The sequence below is a fragment of the Gymnodraco acuticeps genome, unplaced genomic scaffold (genome assembly GCF_902827175.1).
Source record: "Gymnodraco acuticeps unplaced genomic scaffold, fGymAcu1.1, whole genome shotgun sequence".
In the NCBI taxonomy this organism is placed as follows: domain Eukaryota; kingdom Metazoa; phylum Chordata; class Actinopteri; order Perciformes; family Bathydraconidae; genus Gymnodraco; species Gymnodraco acuticeps.
In genome coordinates, this window is record NW_022990731.1 from 1,535 (window position 1) to 12,500 (window position 10,966).

General features: G+C 39.5%; 1 protein-coding gene across 1 annotated transcript in view; it reads right to left on the reverse strand.

The window, feature by feature from the left end:
• Positions 1–610: 610 nt before the first annotated feature.
• Positions 611–10,966, reverse strand: part of mtrex (Mtr4 exosome RNA helicase) — a gene marked incomplete at both ends in the record, with an annotated part of 32,028 nt that continues 21,672 nt past the window's right edge. The window contains 7 exon segments of the mRNA XM_034231811.1: positions 611–799; positions 1,814–1,924; positions 2,756–2,881; positions 3,484–3,552; positions 5,529–5,701; positions 6,470–6,620; positions 9,567–9,692. Of these exon segments, the coding sequence (XP_034087702.1) occupies positions 611–799; positions 1,814–1,924; positions 2,756–2,881; positions 3,484–3,552; positions 5,529–5,701; positions 6,470–6,620; positions 9,567–9,692 (945 nt within the window).

Below are 10,966 nucleotides of genomic sequence, written 5' to 3' on the forward strand. Positions count from 1 at the left end.
GAAAGATAATTCAAATTAATTCCACATGTGTACAAATATTTGTAAACATTGAAGCTTTTTATGAATAAATTATATTAATAATAATAGTGATCTGCTCTGACTGGTAGTTGTGATCTGTCCGCCTCTTACGGCCCGTCCACACTACAGCTTCAAAAACGGTTTCCAACGCGTCACCCCATTCACTTTGAATGGGGTGACGTCACTTTTCGCCGAACTGCATTGTGGGAAGCAGAGCGGAGCTTTCCTGGCGTTTCAGGCTGCAAAAGTTGAGCAATGTTCAACTTTTGAAGCTTCTGAAGCTTTCGGTGGAAGCGTCAGCCAATCAAATCATATGCCAGTACAAGCTCTAGCCAATCAAAGCGCTGCTTGTGTGTCAGGGGCGGGAGATTCATGTGATTGGTTGTTGGTCGAGCTTCAGACACGCCCAGCGCCAAGCTTTTTTTGAAGCTGTAGTGTGGACGGGCCGTTAGAGATATCAATATGTGTTGGAGCGCTAGCCAATAGGAGCACAGTATGACAGTGATGTCACTATGTTGCGGAACTAAACAAAGGAGTTCAATGGAGGTGTTTCCGGGGTATAAAAGGGCCGCTTTGAGGTCAGTTTTCTCACCACAGCTTTCTTCTCACAGAGCGAGTACACGGCCTCCAGGTTGGGGTCGCTGTGCAGAGGGTGGGAGTACATGCGGTGCTCGAAGGCCTCGACCTTCTGGATCACCTTCTTCAGCGCCGGGTCTTTGATGCCCATGTCGTCCACGGGATCCAGCAGAGGAACGCCGTCCGGGAAGCGCTTCTGCACCTCCTGCACGCAAAACAAAAGAGATAGAGTAATGGTTTTCAGACAAGTTTGTTATTTAATTTGTTGTGTGTGTGTCTGAGACAAAAATATAAAAAACTAATAATAGTTCAAATTGAAATACATTCAAAAAAATTGAAAAAACTAAAATAAAAAAATTGAATTAATTTTTTTATATTAATCAAAATGTAAAAGTTGCTAATAAAAAAAAAAATAAACAAACAAATAATTGAATAAATAAACAAAATATGAGATCAGCAGTAGATAATTACACAAAAACATAAATTGTGTCCATTTTGCCATATTTGAAAAAGAATATGAAATTTTCTTCAATGTCAAACGATGTATAAGGTCTTTAACTAATGGAGGGTTTGAGTACTACACAAAAGAAGCACGTCTTTCATTATTATAAACTGTCTTAGACAAACCTCCAAATTGTATCTACACAGACATTGGACTCTGAACTTGTGTGTGTGTGTGTGTGTGTGTGTGTCCTAGCATTACTATCCTTGTGGGGACCTACATATGTTTACACATGAGGGAAGTCCCCATGACGGGAATCATTAATTTTGTGGTGGTTAAGGTTAGGATAAGTCTCCAGGAAATGCATGTAAGTCAATGTAATGTCCCCTGAAGTGATGTATACATGGTGTGTGTGTGTGTGTTGTGTGTGTGTGTGTGTGTTGTGTGTGTGTGTGTGTGTGTGTGTGTGAGAGAGATGGGGTTCATTCAATCTTAAAAAGTGAAGCCATGTGGTTTCTAAACAACGATGAAAAAACAGTTTTTCTTTTCGGTTATTTTTGATTTAGATCTTGTAAATATGTTGTATATTAAAAGCTTTACTTAAAAACCTAAAAATAAGCTTTATATGTTAAAAATATATAAAATACAAAAAGTAAATAAAATTACATACAAATAAAAAATATTTTGTTTATCTAAATAGTTTTATTTTATTGTATCTTTTATTGGACATTGAACTTTAACGTCTTGTGTTTATATATATATATAATAATGATGTACCTGTATGGACTTGAGCATCAGCTGCCGGTTGTCAAAGGGCCTCAGATCTTTGGGGATGTAGAGACGGACGGAGCTGATGGAGGTCAGGAGATGCAGCATCACTGGGACCACCTGGAAATAGAGAACATCATTGTAAGTGGTGCAGGGATGTCGTATTTTCGTAGAGGACCCTGAAGGCAACGTCTCCCTGGTTCAATTTCTATTTTATTTTTTAAATATGTATTATTAATTATAAAAATGTTTGTGCTTGTGTTAACCTCAGACCTTATGACAGGCTTACAACCAAAAAACATTGACTTTGACGGACCAGTCTTTCTTTAATTAATATAACTAGTGTCAGTGTGTTCCTCCCTTCGTGTGCAGTTTTAAACACAGTGAATGTTTTTAAAAGCCCAAATCTGTCAAATTTAGAATTGAAGCAAAGGTATTTTGTTAGAATGAAACAAGTTATGAATTTTGTAAATCATAAAATCCATGTTTTATCAATAACATAACAGACTTTTGGTACAGCTCTACATATGGGATGTAAAAGTGTGTCTGTACGTACGTGTGGGAGTGTGTGTGCGTGTGTGTGTGTGTGTGTGTGTGTGTGTGTGTGAGTGTGTGAGTATGTGTGTGTGTGTGTTGGGGTTCATCCAATAATTAAAAGTGAAGCAATGTGGTTTCTAAACAACAACAAAAAAACATTTATTTTTTTCGGTTATTCTCGATTTAGATCTTTGGGTATAATTCATTTTTTTAATGTGTATATTGAATATTTAAAGCTTCACTAAAAAGCCTAAGAAAATTCCCCCACCTACATCTCCCCGGTGAAAAAGGTTTGGACACCCCTGCTGTGTGTGTGTGTGTGTGTGTGTGTGTGTGTGTGTGTGTGTGTGTGTGTGTGTGTGTGTGTGTGTGTGTGTGTGTGTGTGTGTGTGTGTGTGTGTGTGTTTCTCTCACCTGCATCTCCCCGGTCTCTCCTGGAGCTGCAGGTTTAGCCGCCTCAGTGGCAGCATCCTTCACGCTGTCCTTGCTGCAGTGAACCAGAACCTCCACCACGTACAGAGGCTCAGAGTCCGTGCTGGACTGCATGGGAGACAGAATCATCAGGATATGAATACTTTATTTATACTGGGAGTAATTGGGTTTCCTGACAGATGGTCTGTATTTAAAAGTAAATAAAAGATTACAAATAAATGTTTTTAAATGAAAAATAAATATAGGTATGAGAAATTAAAAGTCAAATAAAGAGTAAAAACATATAGAAACGTTAGAAGATTTAGGAGAAATGCCCCCAAAAAAAAGACTTACAATATTTATTTAATTATAAGAAAAAAGGAAATCTTAAAATAAAAATTTATTAACACGAATAAAATAAAATGGAACGAAAATATTTATTATTCATAAATAAAATAAATGTTAATGTCAAAAAAAGTAAAACATACTTATATATATATATATAAAACATGAGTTAAAATAAAATGTTCAATTGGAGATACAATGTTATCAAAAGGATTACAAAATATGTATATTAACATAAGTTGGAAGAAAAATGGCCAAAATTTAAAAAAAATATTTTTATATAAAAATAATGTTTCTGGGAAAAAAAGGCAAATAAAAGACAAATATTTATAATGCACATTCATTACCAACATGTACATGGACTCACAAATCATAAACAAACTCACCTTCACGTTCGACTTCTTGCAAAAGTTCACCACCACTCCCCAGCCAAAGTCAGCGTCATCATTTTTCACCTGAGGGTTTACAACAAGGAGCCATTCAATTACTTGCTAAAATATATAGCTATTGTCCTGTTGATATATGGTTGAAGTGTGTGAAGTGTGTGAAGTGTGTGTGAAGTGTGTGAAGTGTGTGAAGCAGTGGTGAACAGTGTGTATCACAACTGGACCTTCTGTAGACACCCCCCTCCACCCGGATTTGAAAATGCGGGTGTTGTAGTCAGACGGACGTCACGGAGGCAGTCACTTTGGGTTGGACGGCTTTTTTTATAATGTCCATCTTTTCACTGAATTATCGTCTTGAAAAGGGAACTAACAACAATTCCGCAAAACATCATCTTCACCTGTCGCCGTTTTGACTTAAAAAAACTATAAAACTTCAAATGAATTGCTACGTAGCATTTACGCTGAATCCTCAGTCTCTCTCCAGTTAACTAGCGGGCCTTCTAGAGCAGGGGTTCCCAAACTTTGCCATGCCAAGGACTCCATATAGCATATCCTCTGGCAGGGACCCCCCTGTTGCAATTTTAAATGATAAGTATATAATGATGGAAAATATGACAAATTAATCACACAGCTTAATACATTTTCTTAATATATATTTGTATTAATAATTAATAATCAGTTATTCTTCTTTTATTATTCTTCTTTTGTTTGTCATTCATTACATTGATTGTGTCTTCTGTTATAAACATTCTTAACACAATATTAAACAGTAAAATCAACAGTAAACATATTTTTAAAGTGATTTCTGTCTTTATAATATTATATCATTTTGAACAGTAATATGAACAACATATATTTTTAGCATTTTTGAAAGCTACTTATGCCTTAATAATATTATATATAATATTCAACAGTAATATTAACAATAAACATTTATATTCATATATATAAACGATGGATGGAGATGGACTTTTTATTAATCCCTCGTGGGGAAATTGTTTCTCTGCATTTGACCCATCCTGTGTTAGGAGCAGTGTGCTGCCCGGGGAGCAGTGTGGGGAACGGTGCCTTGCTCAGGGAGACCTCGGTAGCACTTGGTCTTGCCGGGACTTGAACTGGTGACCTTCCAGTTGCCGAGCCAACTCTCTATCGACTTCGCCACCATCGCCCACCCAACATCAATATTTGCTACATCTGTGCTCTCATCCAGCTGCAGAGCGAAATCTTCACTAGCTCTCACTTGCTCCAAAAGCTGAGCAGATACTCAGTAGCGGCAGCTCGATTCTGATTGGCTTGAATGGCGGTCGTGTGATTTAAAAACAAAGAAATATTAATAAATAAAAAATATTAAAAGATTGGCATCAAAGGACACAGATTGATAGATATGCAGTTATTAAAACATCTAAAGAAATACAAAAATGTAACTTAAAAAAAATAAAAAAATCCCCTTTCCCTCAAACTTTGCGTGACCCCCCTGGCGCCCCCTGGCGGCCCCCCGGGGGGTCGGGGCCCCCACTTTGAAAACCCCTGTTCTAGAACACCCTGGAACCGAGGGGAACTCTGAAAGAATACGCCCATTGGCTACAAGTCAATATCAAATCAAACTGTCAGTCCAAACGTACGCTCTCATTCAGTGCAACGGCCAGGGCTTTCGATCAAGGATGTAGAATACCTGGTGAAGGATATTCTACCCAGAGACCCAGAACAAGATCTGATTGGTTGCTTTCTTTTCTAACACAAAACCACTGAAATGCGTAGAGCATGGTCCGAGAAGGACAAACAAATCAACGTAACATTATTATTACAGATCAACAACACGGATACGATTCTCATTTATTCATTTGTTTGTTTTATCTGAGTGTTTCAGGGTATTCTTTGAATACCTGAAGGCCCTGACGGTTCACCACTGGTGTGAATTTGTGTGTGTGTGTGTGTGTGTGTGTGTGTGTGTGTGTGTGTGTGTGTGTGTGTGTGTGTGTGTGTGTGTGTGTGTGTGTGTGTGTGTGTGTGTGTGTGTGTGTGTGTGTGTGTGTGTGTAGCGTCACCTTGACCAGTCTGCCGGGCTGCAGGAAGGGTAAGCAGTATTTGGGTTTGTGCGTGAACTCCTGGATCTCTTTCCCCAGCTTGGCGAGCTGCTGTCGGATCTTAAAGTACGTCACCACGCCCTCCTCGTTGGGGATCTCGATGCTGTTGTACTGCGCCTCGTACTTCTCGATCTCTGCACAGGAACAAAACAGAAAGATATAGTTAAAGCTGGAGCTAGGCAACTAAGAGACATGATATTTTATTCTATCATCTACTAGTGAAACACGGTTCTTTAAAAAAGGTCTCATGATAAAAATGCACTTGAATATTGCTTTATATTCCTCCATCTTGTGACTGTAACTCCCTCTCTTGATATCAGCATGTGAAGGACACTGCTCAGGAACTAGTTGATGCTCTGTATGTGATGACTCCTTCCATTCTGGAGAGGATCACAGATACATGGATCCTGAGGTTGAAGCTCAAGCCGGGGACCAGGGATAATTAACATTTTAAGTTATTATTATTAGTATTCAGAAAAAGACAACATTTTGAGTAAAAAGTCAGGATTTTAAGGGAAAGAAATCTGGATTTTGAGGGAAAACTAAGTATTTTGAGATTTTTAGTAAAAAGTCAGGATTTTGAAAAAAAAATATGATTTTGAGAATAAAGTCAGAATTTTGAGATTTTTAGAAAAAAAGTCATATTTTTTTTGTTGATTTTAAGCAAAAAATCAGTATTTTGAGAAAAAAATCACTATTTTAAGATTTTTAGTAAAAAGTCAGAATTTTTAGATTTTGAGAAAAAAAGTCAGAATTTTTAGATTTTGAGAAAAAAAGTCAGAATTTTTAGATTTTGAGAGAAAGTCATAAATACATGTTTCCTGAGATTGAAGCTCAAGCCGGTGACGAGTGAGATTTTTCTAACATAAATGAAATGTATTCATATTAAATAAAGTACTCACTCTCCACGACGCCAGGCAGCGCTCTGTAATGCTGGAACTGGTAGAAAGATTTCTCCAGCATGTATTCAGGGTTTATTTCCTCGACTCGCAGCAGATTCAGCACCATGTTGTAAGTCAGGTGGAAGGCAGAGTTTAGCGGGTCTGCGGAGCCCTGCAACCACACAAAGGAAACAATAACATATTACTTAGAGCATGCATATAGTGAGGTTCAAGGTTAGTCTATCTGTATAGCACATTTTAAGACACAGAGGCAATAGAGAGGCGAAGTCCCTCCCCTTCCTCCATGGGACCTTATTTCTGAAAAAGTATGTATTGAAGTCAATGGAGAGAAAAGCTATCTCTCGATCCCGTTTGAATTGAGCCACGAATTACACATATGATGTTTGTCAATTTAAAAGATAATTTTGAAAGTAAAAAAAATCTAAATGAGTCGTCAAACTGTGAAGTAACACTTTGTTTGTGTGAAACCGCTCAATGAACTACATCTCCCGTCTCGCTCCACACACCCAAGACGGCCGTCACGTTGAAACATTTCACTCCAAGTCTGGGCACGTTGAGAGCTGTGCACACACACAAGGGGAGTTAGTCGGTTCCTGAGAGCCAGCATGCGGGACCGGGACTCTGGGATCTGTAGTCTTTCTAGTTGCGTATTTGTCATAGTCTTATATTTCAACAGTTTTACGACAAACTGTGACTTTTTTGACACGGAAATGATTTGTTAAGATTGACAAACATCATGTGTGTAATTCGTGGCACAATTCAAATGGCATCGAAAGATACGTTTTCTCTCTCATTGACTTCAATACAAACTTTTTCAGAAATAAGGTCCCATGGAGGAGAGGGAGGGACTTCGCCTCTCTATTCAAAGTGCTTCACATTAAACACATAATTAAGTACAATACAAAATAATAAGAACATCAATCAACGTTAGCAAGAAGTTGTGACGACTAAATAAAAAAACGAAATCAGTGGGAAGCAACTGACAATATTTACTCAATTACAATTTTGTTACTACAACAAAAGAGACAAATATTATATATTTTTTATTCTAATACATACATTTGACATATATTGATATATATTGTGAAATTGGCCGATGTGGAGAACTAGTACTTTTGGTCTTTTAAGTATATTTTTGGTTGCTTATAGTAGAGTATAGAATATAGAGTATTTCTACACTGTGGTATAACTACTTTGATTTAACGAGGACATATTGGGCTCATTTTCAGGTTCATATTTGCAGACCATTTACATGCACAGAAACCTGCAAATATGTCAGTACTTCCTCCAGTTCAGCCCTGAAGTCCTTTCCTCAAACTAAACCTCCAGAAACGCAGATATTATGAAACCCAGATTTCTCCCTGTGAGTTGGGGGTTACGCGATGGAGCCAACAAAAGCTGTGCAGAAACATATTTATAGCAGCGATAAACGTGTCAAATCAGAGACAGAAGACTGGCTCCTCTGAACGCCTCGTTGATCCAAAAACTTCAGACGATTTCCATTCAACCGTTCACACAGACCGAAGGGAAATATGTTTTATTGGCGGCTAACAGAAGAGTGTGTAGACGGTCGGGATGGGAATTGGAAAGCAAATGTATATTCGAATCCCAAGTTCCGAAAAGTACATATTCTATAATTAAGGTTTTACTAACCTGGGAGAAATCTGGGTTTCATAATATCTGCGTTTCTGGAGGTTTAGTTTGGGGGGAAAGGACTTCAGGGCTGAACTGGTTGTCTAATACTTGAAACCTATTCAGGATTGTATCGATACAACTGGAAAAACTGAAAATGTGACTGAAAGATATATTGTACTGTATTATTGTTTGTAACAAAAAAAAATCCATTCACTTTCACAAAGATGCTTAGCCTTGTAGGAGCCGCGGTTAAGTTCATTTTGATCCATTTGCAACTTTTATTAATGCATTTTTCTATTGCAGCAAGAGGTTCGCCTTGCTCAGGTGATGGGGGCGGGGCTACCGTTTTAAGTTGGAGGAACTTATGGCGCATTTCCACTGCAGGGCCTCGCACCGTTTAGTACGGTGTAGTTAGGCCTTGGTAGGCCAGGCTCACTTTATGCTGCGTCTCCATTACAGTTTAGTAGCTGGGGCGGTAACTATAGTAACGCAGTGTAGGCGGAGCCGTGACGTCATCTTCAATGAGAACCACAAAACCAACACAGCCGTTAGCTCTTAGCACTCAGAGCTCACAGCTCCTCATATCTGTTCAGAAACTAGACACAAGTTAAACAAGTACAAACCACAGACTGCCTGTGTCATGGAGAATACAGTCGCTGGTTTATTTACCCAAGTTCCCATCGGCAAAAACATGTGGGTTTGCTATCCTGGCTCCAAGATGGTGGAATGAGCTCCCCATTGACATCAGGACAGCAGATAGCTTACACACCTTCCAGACTGAAAACTTATCTCTTTCGACTCCACTTCGAGCGATAGAACTATTAACAAAGCACTTTATACTAATAAAGGACTGGCTTACCTAAAGCCAGTTGAGTAGCACTTGAAATGTTTGGCTCTATGAAACCTGATGTACTTATATGATTCTGTTTTCTTCAAGGTTGTGTCTTCCTGGTCGAATGCACTTATTGTAAGTCGCTTTGGATAAAAGCGTCAGCTAAATGTAATGTAATATAAACTCCCCAAACAGGCGAAAACCTACCAGTTTCCCCCACTGTCTCTGGCACCTCCCTCCATGCCTGGTTCCTCCGGTTTGTATCCCGTTAATAGTTCTGGTCCTAAAGAACCGGGTGATTTGCTTCCGTAATTTCTCGTTTGGAATATGAGGAAATGAACTGCGGTCTGGTTCTCCCTGCTTACACGCGGTTTGATTGGCTAGCGCTTCTACTGTCAGATTTGCATAAACGGGATTTGATTGGCTGACGCCTCCAGCTCAGCTTCAAAAGTTGAACATTGCTCAACTTTTGAATCCTGAAAATCCTGGAAATCTTCGCTTCGCTCCCCCACAATGCAGTTCGGCGAAAAGCGAGGCAAAGTGACGTCACCCCATTCAAAGTCAATGGGCAGAGAAGCGTTGCTGTGTGGACGTACCGTTAGGAACAAAAGGCAGCAGTATTGAGGTTACCTTGAGAAGCTGTTTGCCGATCGATGGACTCATCTTTTCGTCCACCATGAAGATAACGATTCCTCGGTCGTCCATTCCTCTCCTGCCGGCTCGCCCAGACATCTGGATGTACTCGCCCGATGTGATCTACACACAGGACATTGAGAGGTCATTAAAGGTCTCATATATATACAGAACATGTCTTTGAAGTGTTTGGCTCCAAACACCAAACAGATAATTGCAGCATCCCATTGTTTGAACATCACCTGCTGTTGAAGGGTTGGTTGCAGCCGATAGAGATGTGCAAAGCAAATTAGTTTCAATGTTTGTTTTCAATTTCAAGGATTGATTTTCTACATTACAGTTTCCTATTTGTGAATACAATAGGATTATTTAAAGGGGACCTATCATGCAAAATGCACTTTGTGATGTCTTCTCTCCATCACCATGTGTCCCCGGTGTGTCGGGGAACTCACGCAGCGTCAGGAAATAAAACCCTCTCTCTTTTCCTCCGTACCCAAATCTCTAAAAACGGGGAACAACGGAGCTGATCCAGATTTGCGTCCGATATGACGTAATATCTGAAATGTGGACCCACGGCCCAATCAGAAACGTTGCTATCAGAAACAATGCCCGACTGTTTTGGACGTAATATGGTCGGTGTTTACATTAGCATGGCTAACACTCAGAGCTAACCTGTACTGGAGAGCATGTGTGTGAAGAAGCAGGAAGTACAAAGGAACTCACCTTGTGGTATAACCGGCAAGAGAGAAAGCCTTTGAGCTCCAGACTGTTTCAGAGAGAATCCTTGATAATCCATGATATGGCGTTTCATCACGGCAGCATTTAGTTTAGACAGTAGCTGCCGGGTCCCGCATGAGCTCAGACCCCTCCTCTTTAAAGCTTTATACCCAAATCAGCACTTTAGAAACAGGAAGTGAAATAGAGGGGTATGAGGCATGGCTAGAATGATCTGTTTGGTGTTTGGAGCAAACACTTATTTATATTTTGATATATCTGAGACCTATGCTATTGCCTAAAAATAGCATAATAGGTGACCTTTAATTATAAGCAACAGTCTGTAAAGCACATGCACTCATTTAGAGGAGGCAGAATAATATGTTGATGCCACTACAGGAGAGACGGGATATTCTCTGCAACTAGGAGGAAGAGATATGTGCTTATATTTGCAAAAATAAGCTGCAGAACATCTACGATTTCTGTGTTGAAATGGATGCAATGGGATCAGCAGCTCTTGATTTGAAATGAGAAATGTGTGTGTGTGTTTTAAATGTGTGTGTGAGTGCCTGCGTGGAGCTTTGGCAACAGCGGCGGCTCCAGATGTTTCTGATGAAGCTCTTGGAGGCAGCTACACACACACACTACGTGGCTGCAGGACTTGAAGACCTTATGAGGTTTAT